Below are 20,070 nucleotides of genomic sequence, written 5' to 3'. Positions count from 1 at the left end.
CAAATTGACGAGTCTACCCTAACTAAGTGACTGTTCTCTTGCCAGAGTCCCAACTACATAAGAGACCATCATGTTCCAGCTGAAAGTGTCTCTGGCAATTAACTCAAAGAGCAATTAATAAGGAGAACTGTGTGTGTGTGACAGAGAGAAAGAAGAGGAGGGGCTAGTCCTCCTCTTCATGAGTCAAAGAAATATGGGAATAGTCTGATAAATGAGGTCATGCATCTTTCTGCAGTTCATTTAGAATCCGCATTAGAGAAAAGAGGGAAGGGAATGAAGAAAACTGGATCTTATTTGAGTAACTTGGAGGGAAAGGAAAAAGAGAATTAGGAAGAATACTAATGTAATTATATTGGCCTTAAAGGAAATTGGACAATAGGCGTAGAAGACAATGAACTGGCACTGCTTCATTATATTCCTATGAGAATGAGTATCTGTGGGAGAACTCCAAGCATATTTTTGCTTAGCTTGAAGACTGGGACCAACACAGATGGGGTTGAAGTGGCAACGGAGTGAAGAGGCAGAAAGTTGATGTTAAAGTTGGGGAATTTGATGAGTCTCTGCAAAACTAATCTCCAAAATGCTTGTACCTTGTATGCGATACTGAAACAATATGAACAGTGACATAATTAAAATTAAGAAGAGGGAAGGAATACTATGACTCTCACTTCCCAAGTGAATAATATTTTAACATCTCGGAATTCTATACTTCCTCTAGTGCAATTTCCTTGCTCGTAATTCTACTGAGAATGGCTCCTGTGTTCCAAGGAACTCAAAGGGAAGCATCATTGTGTAGTGATTGATGGCACTGGTGTCAAACCCCAGCTTTTCCAAGTACTCTGCCATTAAGGAGCTCTATGCCTCAGTTAACTGGTCTAAGCCTCAGTCTCTTCATATGTAAAATGGGAACAATAACTGTACCTGTATCTCCGAGTGTTTTGTGGGGATAAAACAAAATTACGCATGTAAAGCATACAATGGCAGGCACAGTATAAGCACTCAACAAATTTATCTATTAGGAGGGAAACATACAGGAAGAAGGAGAATAGCAGAGAAGAGAGTATGGCTTGAAAGAATTTCAGCTCTTGGTATAATCCTGGAGGCAATTCCTGTTCTGCAGAGTTCCAATTTGATGGCTGAAGCTTCAGTGCCAGACCTCTCTAAAAAGTGCATGGGTCTATGAACACTGGGGATTTGAGCACATGGTTTGTCACTGGGGGAGCTGATCCTGGCTTACTGCCACTTCCATTGCATAAAAGACCATTTTGGGGACTCAGAGCACTGCCAGCTAATTGATATGGACACTGTGAGTTCCTCAGGAATGGAGCCTGAAAATTTGGGGCACTTAGTGAATTCCTACAGAGCTGCCAGGACACTCCTTAGCATTAATCTGCCTTCTAGAAGACTGGGGCTACTAGGCCAATGGCTTAAGCAAAAGCAAGGAAGCAGAGTTTTTGAGGGAGCAGCTTGACCTGCTACCTTCCAATACTCTGAGACAATCCTTGAGAACATCAGTACAGAGATGCTTGGCTACGGCTAGAAAGTACAACCTGCAAACCCTTAACCACATATCTCCACATTTGACATCCCCCATTTCAAATGCTGAAGTACACAGTTTCCGGCAAAGTCAAACCCTACTATCCCTCCAGTTGCCTTCTCTCTTCTTCTTTTCACTAGAGAAGTTATCCCCATTATATCATTTAATTTCCTCCCTAGAATGTCACCAATGACTTCCTAATTAAAACATCTAATGGCATTTTTAACCCCAAGTCTTTCTTTTCCTATTGGTGGCATCCTTTTGTTTATTTGATAAGTGAATCTTAACTTGAGTGAGCCCTGGGTTTGAAGTTACTGAGATGCTGGAGAATGGATAAGACTAGTCTTTGACTTTAGGAGATTTTTAAGGGAAGACAAGACTGTAAATGATTAACTATTACAGGAAGGAGGCTGGACTTTATTCAAGAGGCAATGAAAATTATTAAGAGTTTTTCGAAAGGAATGAAATAATCTGAGCTGTGTTTTAGGAAGATAGCATTATCTCTTGCTGAAATGTGGTGAAGGGTTTTAGAGGAGAGAGAGACACTGGAATCAAGCAGAGCAGTCAGCAAGGTTATTGTAATAATCCCAGCAAGAGATAATGAAAACATGAACCAGTGAAGTGGCAAGAGAAATGGAAACAGGCTGTGGGAGGCAGAATTGATAGAACTTGGAGGCTGTGTGAATGTGAGTGGTAGTGAGAGAGAAGAATAGATGAGAACTTTGGCGTTTGTAATTCAGACGACTAAGAAAGATGGTATACCATTTTCTGTGATAGAAAACCAGGGAGGGGTTTTTGGAAAACATTGGAGTGGGCTTTTATTCCAGGTATGTTGGAGTTAAAGTGTCTTAATAATAGCCATAGGATGATATCGAATAAGTTACTGAAGATTCTAACTTTAACGTTAGAGATGTCACAGTTACCATTTGAAGTTACAGCACACGACAAGATAACTAAGAGAGAATCCACAATGAGTAGAAAGCAATGAAAACTGAGAAATGCCTACAGAGGGACAAAGTAGGCATCTGTGATGTGCGTGACCAGATTCTAGCTTATGCTTTGCCTCAAATAGTACCTTACTACTGAACAGTTAATAATCCCTATTCCATTATCTTTGAGCTACATCATATCTGGGAGACAGCATAGTATACTGGATAAGGTGACAAAAATCTAGATTTAAATTCTGGTTCTTCTGCCACTTATTAACTGTGTGTGGTCTTGGGCCATTTCATGAAGTGTTTCTAAATTTATGCCCAAAGATGACAAAATTACCCCAAATCTCACCACTTCCCAATAATAACAATATTTTTAGTGTTAGTATTTCATGAATAACCTCTGAACAAGAGCTGGGCTCAGGTGTTTCCTTGGGAGCTAGCCACTAAAATTATACTTAATTCTGCTTCTAATCTGCCAACAACCTCTCTACCATCTTCTAAGCACAGCTTGGCACTCTATTACAGAAATGACATGTATTGAGCACACCTTTCTCAGGAAACAAAGACAGTTAAGCTTAAGTCCATGAGGAATTAGGAATCAAGCCACAGGCACCTTCAGTCTATTTAAGTTATAGGGGATGCCTGGAGACAAGTGGAGCATATTAGACAAAGTTAAGACATTTTCCTAGAGAACTAGAGCAGATTTACAAATCACCAGTCCAACTCTTAAGCACTGACTACCCCTCATTAGATTTGGCCTGAGAAGGACTCAAAAATAAATGTACCCACCACCCCCTCCACATACAAATCCCAGTCCAAAGTCTGACAAGTGTTTCCAGATTCTTCTGGTTTACCACATTTAGGAGAATGTTAAAAACAAAATTGTGGTTTTTTAATAACTTTCTGGACAGAGACTTCTCTGGGTGCAATACGCTGTAGCCCACTTTAGATACCCAACTCCAGACCAAGGTTCTGTTTGTATCTCCACAACCCATGGCATCCCCTGATTTGAGTTTAGTTTTTTGGCTGTTATTTGTTTCTTTCCGAACTGATGATCATGAACAACAGAGAGGCAGACAAACTCCAATAATTAATGTTTATAACATGAAAAGGGTAACAAATGAGAAGCCAAAAAAATTTCTTAAATATACTCCTCCCGGCACTTGCTCTCCCCTACCAGATGGAATGTAATTGCTTACATGTGATGAGCTCATGTACACAGAAAATGTAGCCTTCAAATATAGACTTTCTCAAAGGGCAAGGATGGATTCATGTTCAGCATAGCCTTTGACATACCTTGGACAAGCCAAAGCTATCAAATGGCAGCAGCCACTCCTGAGTGACATTTACTTTCTTAGTGATATCTCTCTGGAGAGGCTTTCACTTCCAGGCCTGGTGCTTAGCAAAGAAACCTACACAGGTGGCTGAAAGAATCTGTGGCCTGGTAAAGGAGGTGTGCAAACATTCACCCGATCCCATCTGTAACTGTGCTGGCTCCCATGGAATGTTGAACTCTGATTTCTAATAGACTCCTAAAGTAACTATAATTTTCAAATCCCTGACCTTGTGCTCCCACATTCATTCAGTGCCTGCATAACCACATGAAAGAAAAGGCACTTAAGCAGAAAGGAGAGAAAGAAACAGAACATTAAAGACACACACACACACACAAACCCACTGAAAATTCTATTAATCAGTTACTTCCTGCTCTCCGCATCCACCCCCACCAACCTGCTTACCTCTGAGCAGCCACGGTTGCAGCAGCATCCAGAGCAAAATGTCTCATCACATTCTCCTCCAAGTACTTCTGCTCCCACTTAGTCATATCAGCTTCCAGGGCCAGGATCCTCTCCTCCTTCTCCCGAAGGAGCTCCATCAGTGCAGCAGCATTGTACTCTGAAACATTGGTGGGCTGAGAGTTGCCCTGGCGCTGTTGGGAGAGATGCCCAAGACCTCACAGATTAGTAAGAGAAGAACTATGGTGTCTGAGTCTCATTTTAAGAGCCCCTATCTTATGGAGTTCAGTTCTACTCTATAACACATGGGGTCACCATGAGTTGGAATCAATTCAATGGCAATGGGCTTGGATTTGGTTTGGATTCTGGGGAAGGATTACTGATAAAGCCACTTCAGTCTGGATTCTGATTCAGTGGCAAGGAAAATTCAGATCTCCTCTTAAGGCCACAGGGCTTTCTATCTTGAGCTTGAATATGGGACTCCCTGGGTGAGAAAAGGAGCCTGCCATATCAAACTGTCATGCTGCTCAAAAAGTGAATCAATGAGTTAAAAACTGCCATCCCTGCCTGCCAGAATGGTGCACAACAGAAATGGTAATAAAAAATACAGTTTCTAGTCCCCACCTTGCTCCCTAACTTGCTATGTCACCTTAACTGAGTCATGAAACCCTTTCTGAGTCTTTATTTTCTCTCATCTAAAAGGAGAATGGATAGACAGATAATTTCTAAAGTCCTTTTCCAGTTCTAAAATGACCATGAGTCTATTTGTACAGCATCTTCACTTTTTATAGGGTCTACTCTTTGTGGGGTTCATATGAAAATAAAAGGTGTGCAAGTTAATAGGCATCAAGAATTTTGCTGGGATGGGAAGCTAAGGAAGAAGACTAGACTTAATATTTATAATTGGGAGGTACTCTGGAGAAAGAACAAGTGGGGCAAAAAACCTAAAGATGAGCAAGAGTGTAGCTTTTAACTTCAGGTCAAAAGCCAACTGAAAAATAAACAACCATGAATAATTTCATTTTCTTTTTTCTTTCTCCATACCTGCTGAATTCTGAGGGATTCCAGTTCCCTCTCCAGCCGTGTCCGGAGACGGTGCTCCAGCTGCTCCCGTTTTTCACATGCTGCCTGGAGCTGTACAAGGGCCTGCTGCATCTTCTCCACCTTATCTACATACACCTGCTTCTTTTTCAGCTGAAAATCCAGGTTTGAAGATTTACAAGATGAAAGGAAAAAGAGCAACAGGGTCAGTTATGCAACCCCCAAATCCAGCCTTGTGTTTAGATCTTTCCCTGCCCCAGGCTACAAAAAAGTATGGATGGAAAGAAGTTCCTTCATGATGATTAGCAGGCTGCCTTGTATTTATCATAAAAAGAATGTGAATGGGGTAGGAATTAGGAACCCCATTTTAATCTCATCTTTCACCATGTTTATGTCTTCCCTGAGTCTATTTGCATCAGTAGGGGCTGATCATCAGTAGCGTCTAGGAGACAGGTGTCCGTCTGCTATTTATCCTTCAAGGTCCAGCTCCAATATCTTCTCTGGAAAGTTTTCCCCAACTGTCAAACACATTCCTTATCCTTCCTTCCACTATTTTCCCATTAATTCTTTTCACATACTTCTACTATGATTTTATCACTGTGCCACAGAATCCTTCAAATTTGCCTTCCCAGCTCTACAGTGACCTTATCTTATTGAGCCGTGTATCCTCCATGCCTAACAAACATTTCTCACTCAATAACCCTTTTTTAAAAATAAATAATTACAGTCACTAACATTACAACACAAAGCAATTGAGTACATTTAACAAAGATTTTGAAAGATGTCCATGATTCAAGATAGGTGCCTAGGTCTCCTAACATTTGGTCTTATTAATATATAAAACTAGAGAGGAGGTGAGGCCAAGATGGTGGAGTAATCAGATGCTTCCTGTTGTCCCTCTTAGAATAAAGACTAGAAAAAATAAATGAATCGATTATATGTGAAAAGCAAGTAGCCTTGTACATCAACGGCAAAGTTGAAGAATTGGACTGAGGGGCAGGGGAAGGGAGAGACGGTTCAGAAGCAGCAAGGAGTTGCCAGACCTGACATGTCAGGAACCAGCAACCTGCAGGCTGAGATTGGCTGGCACCAGTGATGAGGCAAGCAGTGGTATTTGGAATATGTTTTCCACATTGGGAGACACCCTGCAGCGGAGAGTTTCCTCATGCCTCCAGAATGAGCAAAAAGTGGCACTCAATCAGTAAAAGATAAGTACATGTGCTAACCTACTGCGCTGATCAAAAAACACTGCTTTGGGAAAAAACTCTTTCCCATTTACCTGACCCCTCCCTGCTCTGCACCAGGTCCCAAGCAGGTTTCAGTGATACCCACGTTCCCCGGGAAAGAAGTAGGACTTGTCCTGTGTCCTGAGCCATTCTCCCAGCCATAGAGGGGGAACAAATTAACAAACAGGGAAAAAATAATCTGCCGGCTCCCCTAAGCCAGGAACTCGGGGCAGAAACAGTTCCTTCACCTAGGCATAGGCATATGGGGTCCACACATTTGAATGCCTTTCGCCACAGCATAGGCCTGTGTGGGCCCATTTCAACAGCTTAGGCCCTCATTAGGACAGTATAACAGGGTATATATCTGAAGCCTAACTTCAATTGTTTCAGCTATATGGTGGAGAGGTAGGTTCGTGATGTTTGACACCACTCTGCCTATTAAGCAGGGTCTTCAACTACCCATATCAGGGGCCTGAGGGCTGGTGGCTCCACCCATGCTACCTACTGACCTGTGATAGGGGTCCAAGGATAAGTGGTGCCTCCAGTCCTTACAGCAAACATCATTGGCTGCCCACAGTCTACCTGCAAAACCTACCCACCTATGTGCTCTAGGGAACTGGGACACATGTTCTTCACAGAAACTCAGGGTGGTGGTCAGCCCCCTGCTTTGCTCAGCGCTTGACTCCTTACTGCAGCCAGTTACCTGTGCCTACACCAATCACCCCTGCTCATCTAAGACTGTAGGTGAGAGCCTGTACCACACACTTGATGACCAACTACCCGGACACCTGAGTAGAACCCACACAAGAAAAGTAAATGGACTCCTGGGCTCACATACCTGATAACAGATCTTACCACCTGATGACAGGACATTACACCTTCAAAGGCACCAATAATCAAATTAGCTCACTTGAGCAGACTATTTGGGAATAGCAAAACAAGAAGACAGGACACAGTAAGCAAGCACAAAACAAATAAATACGATAACTTATTTATGACTCGGAGACAACAGTCAGTATCAAGTAACATAAAGAGGCAGACCATTACGGCTTCAGCAAGCTCCCAAAACAAAGAATCAAGAAATCTTCCAGATGAAGATAACATCCTGGAATTACCGGAGGTAGAATACAAAAAGTTAATAGACAGAACTCTTTAAGATCAGAAAGAAGATCAGGCAAAACGCAGAACAAGCCAAGGACCACACAGACAAAGCAACAGGGAACTTAAGAAGATTAGAGAAGAGCATAATGACAAATTTAATAGGCTGCAAGAACCCATAGAGAGACAGTAAACAGAAATCCAGAAGATTAACAATAAAATTTCAGAATTAGACAACTCAATAGAAAGTCATAGCAGCAGAATTGAGGAAATGGAAGTCAGAATTAGTGAGACTGAAGATAAAGCACTTGACACCAATATATTTCAGGAAAAATCTGATAAAAGAATCTTTTAAAAATGACAAAACCCTAAGAATTATGTGGGACTCTATCAAGAGGAATGACCTCTGAGTGACTGGAGTGCCAGAATGGGGGAGGGGATAACAGAAAATACAGAGAGAATAGTTGAAGATTTGTTGGCAGAAAACTTCCATGATATCATGAAAAACAAGAAGATATCAATCCAAGATGCTCGTGGAACCCCACACAAAGTAGATCCCAAAAGATAGTCACCAAGACATATTATAATCAAATTTGCCAAAACCAAAGAAAGAGAATTTTAAGAGCAGCTAGGGATAAATTAAAAGTCACCTACAAAAGAGAGTCAATAAGACTAAGTTCAGACTACTCAGCAGAAACCATGCAGGAAAAAAGGCAATGGGATGACATATATAAAGACTTGAAGGAAAAAATCATTGCCAGCCAAGAATTATATATCCAGCAAAACTGTCTCTCAAATATGATGGCAAAATTAGGAAATTTCCAGACAAAAAGAAGTTTAGAGAATTTGCAAAACCAAACCAAAATTACAAGAAACACTAAAGGGAGTTCTCCTGTTAGAAAATCAGTAACATCAGATAACGACCCTAGGCTAGAACACAGGACAGAACAACCAGATATCAACCCAGATAAGGGAGTCAGAAAAATAAATCAAAGCTAAAATGCTTAAAACAGGGAATCAGAGATATCATTATGTAAAGGATAACATTAAAACAAAAAAGAGGGACTAAAAAATGTAGTCATAGATCTTTCATATGGAGAGGAAGTCAAGGGAATATGAAGAAATAAAAGACTGCTTTAAACTTATAAAAATAGGGGTAAATATTAAGGTAACCACAAAGGAAACTAACAATCCTACACAACAAAACAACAAAAAAAGAAAAACATAAAGATTGAACAAATACAAAAGCAACAACAATGAAAAAGAGGAAAAGAAATTATATAAAGAAAAAGGGCTTAGCACAGAAAATTAAGTAGAAAAAAGAAACTGTGAACGACACACACAAAAAAGAGACATCAAAATGACCTGTCCATAATTAAACTCAATGTAAATGGACTAAATGCACCAATAAAGAGGCAGAGAGTGGAAGAATGGATTAAAAAAAAACAGTCTGTCTATATGCTGCCTACAAGAGACACATCTGAGACTTAAAGACACAAACAAACTGAAACTCAAAGGATGGAAGAAAATATACCAAGCAAACAACAATCAAAAAAGAGCAGGGGTGGCGATATTAATTTCTGACAAAAATAGACTTTAAAGTAAAATCTACCACAAAAGATAGGAAGGACACTATATAATGATTAAAGGGTCAATACACTAGGAGAACATAACCATAATAAATATTTATGCACCCAACAACAGGGCTCCAAAATACATAAAACAAACTCTAAGAGAATTGAAAAGTGAGATAGATAGTTCCACAATAATAGTAGGAGACTTCAACACACCACTTTTGGTGAAGGACAGATGATTCAGAAAGAAGCTCAGTAAAGACACGTAAGATCTAAATGCCACACTCAACCTTGGCCTCACAGACAAACACAGAACACTCCACCCAACTTCAGCCAAGTATACTTTCTTTTCCAATGCACATGGAACATTCTCCAGAATAGACCACATATTAGGTCATAAAGCAAGCCTTAACAGAATCCAAAACATGGAAATATTACAAAGCATCTTTTCTGACCACAAAGCCATAAAAGTAGAAATCAACAACAGAAAAAGCAATGAAAAAAAAATCAAACTCATGGAAACCGAAAAACACCTCACTCAAAAACTACTGGGTTATATAAGAAAATAAGGACAGACTAAAGAAATTCATAAAAGCAAATGAGAATGAAAACACATCCTACCAGAACCTTTGGGTCACAGCAAAAGCAGTGCTCAGAGGTCAATTTGTAGCAATAAATGCACACATCCCAAAAGAGAAAAGGTCCAAAATCAAAGAATTATCCCTACAACTCGAAAGAATAGAAACAGAGCAGCAAATGAAGCCCTCAGGCACCAGAAGAAAGCAAATAATACAAATCAGAGCAGAATTAAATGAAATAGAGAGTACAGAAACAATTCAAAGAATTAAAAAGACCAATAGCTGGTTCTTTGAAAAGATTAACAAAATCAATAAACTATTGGCCAAACTGACAAAAGAAAAACAGGAGTGGAAGAAAACAATCCGAATAAGAAATGAGATGGGTGATTTCACGACAGACCCAACTAAAATTAAAAGAATCGTAACAGAATACTATGAAAAATTGTACCCTAACAAATTTGAAAACCTAGAGCAAATGGACAAATTTCTAGAAACATGTTACCTACCTAAGCTAACACAAACACAGGTAGAACAACTAAATAAACCTGTAACAAAAGAAGAGATTGAAAAGGTATTTTTAAAAACTCCCAACAAAAAAAGCCTGGGCCTTGATGGCTTCACTGGAGAATTCTATCAAACTTTCAGATAAGAGTTAACACCACTACTACTAAAGTTATTTCAGAGCACAGAAAAGGATGGAATACTCCCAAACTCATTTTATGAAGCCACCATAACCCTGATACCAAAACCAGGTAAAGACACCACAAAAAAGAAAATTACAGGCCAATATCCCTCATGAACTGAGACACAAAAATCCTCAACAAAATTCTAGTCAATAGAATGCAGCAACATATCAAAAAACTAATTCACCATGACCAAGTGGGATTCATACCAGGTATGCAGGGATGGTTCAACATTAGAAAAACAATCAATGTAACCCATCCCATAAAAAAAACAAGAGACAAGAACCACATGATCTTATCAATTGATGCAGAAAGGCATTTGACAAAGTCCAAAACCCATTCATAATAAAAACTTTCAGCAAAATAGGAATAGAAAGAAATTCCTCAACATAATAAAGGGCATTTATACAAAGCCAACAGCATCCTAAATGGAGAGAGTCTGAAAGCATTCCCCTTGAAAACGGAACCAGACAAGGATGCCCTTTATCACCACTCATATTCAGCATTGTTGGAGGTCTTAGCCAAAGCAATTAGACTAGAAAAATAAATAAAGGGCATCCAAATTGGTAAGGAAGAAGTAAATGTATCTCTATTTGCAGATGATATATTATACACAGAAAACCCTAAAGGATCCACAAGAAAAATATTGGCACTAATAAAAGATTTCAGCAAATTATTAGAATACAAGATAAACATACAAAAATCAGTTGGATTCCTCTATACCGACAAAGAGAATGTTGAGAGGAAATCACCAAATCAATACCATTTACAATAGCCCCCAAGAAGATAAAATACTTAGGAATAAATCTAACCAGAGACGAAAAAGTCCTATACAAAGAAAACTACAAGACACTACTACAAGAAGCCAAAAGAGACCTACATAAGTGGAAAAACATACCTTGCTCATAGATAGGAAGACTCAATAATGTGAAAATGTCTATTCTACCCAAAGCAATCTATAGATACACTGCAATCCCTATCTAAATTCTAATGGCATTTTTTCATGAGATGAAGAAACAAATCACCAACTTCATATGGAAGGGAAAAGGGCTCTGGATATGTAAAGCATTACTGAAGAAGAAGAACAAAGTGGGAGGCCTCATACTACCTGCTTTTATAACCTATTATATGGGCATGTAGTCAAAACAGCCTGGTACTGGTACAACAGATACACAGACCAATGGAACACAGTTGGAAATCCAGACATAAATTCATCCACTTATGAGCAGCTGGTATTTGAAAATGGCCCAAAGTCAGTTAAATGGGTGAAAAGACAGTCTGTTTAACAAATGGTGCTGGCATAACTGGATATCCATCTGCAAAAAAATGAAACAAGACCCGTACCTCACACCATATCCAAAAACTAACTCAAAATGGATCAAAGACTTAAATATAAAATCTAAAACAATAAAGATCATGGAAGAAAAAATAGGGGCAATGTTAGGAGCCCTACTACATGGCATAAACAGTGTACAAAACATTACTAACAATGCACAAACACCAGAAGAGAAACTAGGTAACTGGGAGCTGCTAAAAATCAAATGCTTATGCTCATCCAAAGACTTCAACAAAAGAGTAAAAAGACGACCTGCAGACTGGGAAAAAATTTTGGGCTACCACAAACCCAATCAGCGACTAATCTCTATAATCTACAGGATACTGCAAAACCTCAGCATCAAAGACAAATAACCCATTTAAAAAATGGGTAAAGGATATGAACAGGCACTTTACCAAAGACGACATTCAGGTGAGTAGCAGATACATGAGGAAATGCTCTCCATCATTAGCCATTAGAGAAATGCAAACCAAAACTACAATGAGATTCCATCTCACCCCAACAAGGCTAGAATTAATCCTAAAACACAAAGTAATAAATGTAGAGAGGTCGTGGAGAGACTGGAACACTTCTACACTGCTGGTGGGAATGTAAAATGGTACAACCATTTTGGACATTGATTTGGCACTTCCTTAAAAAGCTAGAAATAGAACTACCACACGATCCAGTAATCCCACTCCTTGGAATATATCTTAGAGAAATGAGTCCTCACATGAATAGATATATGCTCACCCATGTTCACTGCAGCACTGTTTACAATAGCAAAAACATGGAAACAACCTAGGTGCCCATCAATGGATGAATGGATAAACAAATTATGGTATATACACACAATGGAATACCACACAATGATAAAGAACACTGATGAATCTGTGAAACATCTCATAACATCGATGAATCTGGAAGGCATTATGCTGAGTTAAATTAGTCGCAAATGGACAAACATTGTATGATAGCACTATTATAAGAACTCAAGAAAATGTTTAAACGCCCAAGAAAACATTCTTTGATGGTTGTGAGGGTGGGGAGGGAGGGAGAGGGGTATTCACTAACTAGACAGTAGACAAGAATTATTTTAAGTGAAGGGAAAGACAACACACAATACAGGGGAAGTCAGCACAACTGGAGTAAACCAAAAGCTCAGAAGTTTCCTGAATACAACCAAACATTTTGAGGGACAGAGCAACAAGGGCGGAGGTCTGGGATCCATGGTTTCAGGGGACATCTAGGTCAACTGGCATATTAAGAAAATGTTGTGCATCTCACTTTGGTGAGTGGCGTCTGGTGTCTTAAAAGCTAGCAATCAGCCATCTAAGGTGCATCAATTGGTCCCAACTCACCTGGAACGAAGAAGAACGAAGAACACCAAAGACACAGGGAAAATATGAGCCTAAGAGACAGAAAGGGTCACATAATCCAGAGCCTCCATTAGCCTGAGACCAGAAGAACTAGATGGTGCCTGGCAACCACCAATGACTGCCGTGACAGGGAACACAACAGACAGTCCCTGATGGAGCGGAGAAAAGTGGGTTGCAGAACTCAAATTCTAGCAAAAAAACACCAGACTTAATGGTCTGACTGGGACTGGAGGAACCCCAGAGGATATAGCCCCTGGACTCTCTGTTAGCCCAAAACTAAAACCATTCCCGAAGCCAACTCTTCAGACAAATTTTAGACTGAACTGTAAGATAGAAAACGATACTGGTGAGGAGTGTGCTTCTTAGCTCCAGTAGACACATGAGACTAAGTGGGCAGCTCCTGTCCAGAGATGAGATGAGAAGGCAGAGGGGGACAGGAGCTGGTTGAATGGACACAGAAAATACAGGGTGGAGAGGAGGAGTGTGCTGTCACGTTACAGGGAGAGCAACTAGGGTCACATAACAATGTTTGTGTAAGTTTTTGTATGAGAAACTGACTTGAATTGTAAACTGTCATTTAAAACACAATGAAAAAAGAAACATATATATATATAACTAGAAAGGAAAGAGCGATAGTAGCATACAGGTAAGCCTTAAGCCCACACAAAATTCTATTTCGACTGAACTCTCCGTAACTTTTTTTCAAAGCTATAAGCTGTATCACAAAGCAAAGTTAGAAGTAGATTGCAGCTCTGAATTTGAGTTCTTTGTATTTTTGTAACTTTGAAGCCAAATTTTGGCTCTATGGGAATAAAGAAATGAGGAGGAGCTCAGAGCTCTTCGAAGAAGACATAGACACCTTCAACCCTCAAGAAGATGAAAGAAACTACAGCCTTCTCATCTTGTTAGTAAATGAGCAGAATATCTTGCACAATACTTGTGGGGCACCTTTCAGTGCTAATAAATCATCCTGTGAACTCCTTCTAAAGCAGAAATTCTTCTAAGTTGGGCAAATCTGCCATTACCATTCTTGTGCAACCTCAGGTTAGGGATACCTTCATTGTTAAGCTTAAAATCTGAAAACACTGTTATTATTATTAACCTGGCCAAGCAGAATAACTACCCAGGAATTCAGCCGATCTCTGACTTTTCAACAAATTCCCGAACCCTTGAGTTGCGTAAACAGTAAGAGACAAAGAGGTTAACCAACCTACCAGCATCACCTGCACCCATTTAGCTGGGGCCAAGGCAACAGGATGAACCTGATTCCCCCATTGCATAAACAGTGCTTTTCTCCTTTTTACCCTCCCAAACACCAGGTTACACATTCCTGGTCTTATCACTGCCCCCTCCCCAAATAAGAATTGCTGAACTTTCTCCAGGTGGAAAGAAACATATCTTGTATTTTCCTACCAGACCGTGGTATGCTTTGCATAGGTAAATGGACCAACAACAAAAAAAAGTTTTAATATTTTTCTCTGCTTTCTTCACTTTTTGGGCCTAGTTCAATCTAGCCTTGTAAATCAGTTGAGATGATTTATAAGACTAGATGTTTCTGTCCATTAGACCTTTGCCTAGGTAATAAAACAAACAAAAATAATCATTCTCTTTCTCTCCATTGGAAACCCTGGTGGCGTAGTGGTTAAGTGCTACGGCTGCTAACCAAAGGGTCAGCAGTTCGAATCTGCCAGGCGCTCCTTGGAAACTCTATGGGGCAGTTCTACTCTGTCCTACAGGGTCACTATGAGTCGGAATCGACTCGACGGCACTGGGTTTTTTGGTTTTCTCTCCATATGCTTAAACCTTTCTTTTCTGGGGTATGTGAATATTTGTAAAAACACTGACTAGAGCTTCCGCCTTCCTATTTGCTAAACTTTGAATAATTGGAGAGCAAGAAACATCTTCTATCCGCCACCTTCTGGGCTCTATAAATCCTCATGAGCTATTTAAAGTTGAATGTAATTTGTGAATTGCTCTGAAAACCCTAGGGGAGCAGTGCAATGTTAATGCAGAGAATGTTAACTATAATTACTAAGGCTTACAGCAGTTATACTTAAAGGCAATTAAACTCAGATAGCATGCAGTTCTTGTCTTGATGGTAAAGTACTACACTGTAAGGTCAGAGAACTGAAAAAGAAGCAGTTCAAGGCCGTGTGGATTTTTCCAGGCCCTGTCTTTCTTGGAAAAGAAAATCCAAATATCCCAGCAATAGAAATAACTGAGCCAACCCTTTGGAGAGATGAGCAGTAAAGGTCCAAGGAGTTTTCTGAGTTAGCTAAAGATAGGCACACAGGTTAGACAACTTCCATAACACAGGCCAATAAAAATCCCATTATGCTTTGCCACTGGGTAGGTAATCCACAGGTACCAGGGCCATTATTGCTAGCATAATTCTCCAACACTTTTTAAAAGAAGAAAAAGTGCAGCTCACTCGTAAACCATGATCACCCAGTAAAGGCTTAATCCCTAGGTAAGTTAGGGTTGAAAAGGACAACTCTTGGCTGCTACTAGTGCAAGGCCCTATAGATGCAATCAACAAAGTCATATATCTTCTCAGTTATATATTCTATGCTTTTTGGATCTCATGTATGGACAGAAAGGACTAAAGGTCTATATAGGTTATTAGCTTTTCTACTATCCTGAACTTTGTATGCATCACTTCTACTTTCACCATGCTAAATTCCCTTTTCTTCTTTTCTGCCTCTCCCCACAAACTCTTCTCCCACTCCAAGCTCCTCAAAAGTTTAATCTCTGTACTATATCTTTCTGAATCTTCGATGATAGATCAGCAATTAGTACATCCCAGATCCTCAGCTTCATCTTCCAATGCCTTCAGAAATGTCAGTGGCTCCTTCTCAGGCGATGAGAAAAGCAGTATAGTGAAATGGTTAAGGTCATGGGCCCTGGTCTTGGACAGCCCAATTAAAATTCCTGGCTCTCAAATTCACTATGTAACCTTGGGCAAATTATTTAGTCTCTCTGAGCAGCTTTTTTTCTTTCCTTGAGATTCCATTCCTCATTAATCAATAACATACTGGGATGGGAATAATGATAATGCTGTGTACCTCCACAAGGATCAAATGAGATAACATAACACACATGAAGTGCTTAGTACTGAGTTTGGCACAAAAAGTACTCATTTTTTTCCAGTTTTGAAGAAAAAGTTAATGTCAAGTCACACATGCTGCAGTCCTCCAACTTTGAACACTCACTCCAGATAGCCTTGACGTGGTTTTCATTCTTTCAGAAACTCTAAGTAGCATCAATGTCTTAATCAAAACATTAAAAACATAGCCATTTTTCCCCAGGAAGACATTTAACACTAAACCTCAAGCTCTTCATGCAGTAGAGCTGAAGAGATCTTTATAGGACAGAGCCCTTCAGCGGAGATTCAATGAGAAGCAACCACCAAGTAGCTGCAAGGACACCATATTCTCTTTAAATGAGGTCATTTGGGAGATACCTCCATTTTATGAGGAAGAAGTACTTTACCTATAGTCAAAAGCACTGTTTAACTAGAGTCCCTTAGGCAGAATTCATTTTCTGTCCTCCCCCTCCACACAAATAAACATATCAGAAATTTCTTTTTGACAGCACAATAAAAGGTAAAAAATGAGGTAGCAATCAGCAGACTTTGGTTCTAGTCCTGGCTCTGCTATTAATGGTAATTTGCTTCCCAGTTCTTAGCCTCAGAGTTTCCATTTGTAAAAATGAGAGGAGCTTCAGGGGTCAGAGAACCAAAATGGTCAGCTGTGGGCCAAATTCAGCAACGCTCATTAATTTACATATTGCCTATAGCTGCCTTCTAGCTATAATGGCAGAGTTGAGGAGCTGCTGTCGGGACAGAAACTGTACAGTTCACAATATCAACAATATTTACTATCTGGTCCTTATACAGAAAACATTTGCCAACTCCTGGCTAGATCAATGGTTTTCAAAGCATTTTCCAGAGTCCTGGTGTTTATGGAGGTGCTTTAGGGGCCACTAGTGGATGGGTTGTATCAAATGGATTCTCTTTTGTGTGTTTTATACATTAGGGTTATACATAAAACTTCACTTGAAAAAAAGGTTGCCACAGCTTTTAAATAAATATATATGCGTGTGTGTGTATATATACATATATATATATATGTATATATATATATTTTTTTTTTTTTGCTTTGTGTTGTCTGTCTTCTCTAGAGACTGGGCCTCCCGCCTTACCTCACTCCATCATCTTTTCACACTTGACCCCTCAGGATGTTTAAATGATTTTAAGGTTCCTAAGGAACACAGTGCTTCACCCTTCATTGACTTTGGACATGACATTCTCTTAGAAACACCTGCCTCACCAGGCTGCCATAGCGTTTTAAAAAGTTAAGGAAAAAACAACAGCAACACTGTGTTAGACAGATGATGTCTAAAGAAAGGTCTTTCAACTTCCAACTATTTTATGTATCTAAGATTTCCCCTTTCACTTTCAACGTTAACCAGCATCTCAGAGGGCTAGGCCAAATGGGGTCTTAGAATTCTGTATAGGAACATTCTTCAAAAGTCCTGCCTTGGTTTATGAGCATGTATGTGTAAAAGGCAGAACATATATTGTGCGTAATCACCATAGGATCCTAGGTGATTTATTTTTCTATGTTTTCAGTGTTCAAGGAAGTGAAAATTCACTTGAAAATTTTCCAAACCCAAGGTAGTGGCTCAGGTCTTTGTGCATAAAATGAGTTTTTAGAACCACAGATGAGTCATTCTAATCTGGAGACTAGTACCCATGAGCCCGCCCCTAGAAAAAGCCAAGTAAATTCATCATTTAAACCAAATTTCCACTAGGAATTTGGTGAATGGAGGAAATCATCCCACCTATCAGGTTTCCTTAAACCAAAAACCCTACCAAATGTCAATTTTCAAAAACTTGTCAAAGCCCCCACTTCCCCTGCTTTCCCCAATTCTATGTTCTTCTATTGCTGCTTCTTAAACCACTCATTCTGTCTTTACCTTTTAGTCCCACCCCCCACTCTGCTGTACCCCAAAGATCAAATCTAAGATAATTTAGTCTTTTTCCTCCATACCAATGGTTGTAAACTGGAGATAATTTTCCCCCCGGGGGGTATTCAGCAATGTGTGGAGACATTTTTGGTTGTTATACCTGGGGGGAGGGATACTACTGGCTTCAGATGGGTAGAATCCAGCAATGTTGCTTAAACATACTATAATGCACAGGACAGACTCCACACAACAGAGAATTCTCTGGCCCCAAATGTCAACACTGTATTTTTATGCAAATAATGCATAGTCTATGTTCCCTGAGGTACTTTTGGAATCATGCTATGCTATTTTTTTTTACAGGAACATGTAAAAAATTAGCATAGCAGGCTTATGAAAATACTGGGCGGGGGTGTGGTTGGCAAAAAAAACAGAGCTGTGTTATTTGCATAAAAATACGGTAATGCCAAGGTTGGAAAAATACTGCTTATACTCTAGCACTAAGGCACCCTGGTGGCGCAGTGGCTAAGTGCTTGGCTGCTAATTGAAAGGTTGGCAGTTTGAACCCACCAGTGGTTCCACCGGAGAAAGATGTGGCTGGCAGTCTGCTTCTTTGAAAAAATTACAGCCTTGGAGACCCTATGGGGCAGTTCTATTCTATCCTATAGGGTCACTGTGAGTCAGAATCCACTCGGCAGCGATGGTTTTTTTTGTTTTTAATGCTTCAGCACTACTGAAGATATTCACATCCACACTTTCAAGAACTGATTATATTAATATTTTAACGATATCATGCTTTCTTTAGTTACAGACCTCTAGCTGACTGCAATATATCGCACTCTAAAACTTAACATGGCCCAGACTGTTTTAATCTTTTCCCAAAATGCCATCCTTTCACTAGTTCAGTCATCGTTATCACTTATCCCATTTTTCCATTCTTAGAATCTTGGAACTATTGTTCTTTCCTCCTTTCCTTGTCTACCACATCCAGTCTATTACTATATTTTAAGTCTAAATAATATTGCTCATATTCCCTTATACTTTCATAGCCAACACAGTTTAAGGCCTATTTCACAAATAAATTATTCCAACAACCTAACAGATCTCCTTACTTTCAGTTACCATCCCACAATCACACACAAAACAGTCCATCCTACACAAAGCTGCTAGAACAGACTTCCTCAAGTAGTACATTGCAGCACGACCTTATATAAGAACAAAAGCAACCTACTGCTAGCACATCCATTCAGCTAGTGTTTATCAGGCACTTCTTATGTTCAGTGGCGTAGTGGTTAAGAGCGACGGCTGCTAACCAAAAGGTCGGCAGTTTGAATCTACCAGGCACTCCTTGGAAACTCTATAGGGCAGTTCTACTCTGTCCTATAGGGTTGCTATGAGTTGGAATCGACTCAATGGCAACGTTTTTTTTTTTGTTTGTTTGTTTCCCATGTTCAAAGTACCTTTATACCTCCTCTCTCATCTGTTCTCTCTCATTCATATGTCAAAACATTTGATGCTTTCAATTCACCACCAAGTCTCTTGCCACCCTGCCCTCTGTCCAGCCTAGATATGGCTCTTAAATGCCTTTATCTATAGCCAGTATCACTGTTTATTATGTCTAGAAACTGTGGAATGGGAGCAGGTTTTGCTGTGTATATTTCCACCAAAAATGAAATTAAATAAAAAAAGCTTTTATCAATGTTCTAGGCTCCTACTGCCTTAAACTAAACAGAACTACCACACAAATGATCAACCTCCTACTAGACTCTAATCATTTCTCCATCCCTCCATACCAAATCACTAGACTCTCCAAGAGTTCTTCCTTGAATTATCTTACCTGATGCTGGTTGCAGCTTTTCTCTATAGACTCATAAAGTGTACTCTATTAGCCGTCATTTTGTAAGGTTTTATTCATATATGGATTCTTTCATTCATTCACCAGATATTTACTGAATGCTAACAGGTGCCAGGCCCTATTCTTTATCTGAGAGCAGTAGTGA

The 20,070-nt window shown here is 39.7% G+C and overlaps 1 protein-coding gene across 2 annotated transcripts in view; it reads right to left on the bottom strand.

Moving 5' to 3' along the window:
* AMOT (angiomotin) overlaps positions 1 to 20,070 on the bottom strand; it is a 78,541-nt gene that overhangs the window by 12,888 nt on the left and 45,583 nt on the right. For both annotated transcript variants that reach the window (XM_049872045.1, XM_049872046.1), the window contains 2 exons: positions 5,253 to 5,402; positions 4,212 to 4,402 (listed from right to left, as the gene is read on the bottom strand). In XM_049872045.1, coding sequence (XP_049728002.1) covers positions 4,212 to 4,402; positions 5,253 to 5,402 — 341 coding nt within the window. The remainder of the gene's footprint in view (positions 1 to 4,211; positions 4,403 to 5,252; positions 5,403 to 20,070) is intronic.

Source organism: Elephas maximus, chromosome X (genome assembly GCF_024166365.1).
Source record: "Elephas maximus indicus isolate mEleMax1 chromosome X, mEleMax1 primary haplotype, whole genome shotgun sequence".
NCBI classification, from domain to species: domain Eukaryota; kingdom Metazoa; phylum Chordata; class Mammalia; order Proboscidea; family Elephantidae; genus Elephas; species Elephas maximus.
The sequence above is the reverse complement of the archived record's forward strand: the minus strand, read 5'-3'. Positions and strand labels throughout refer to the sequence as shown.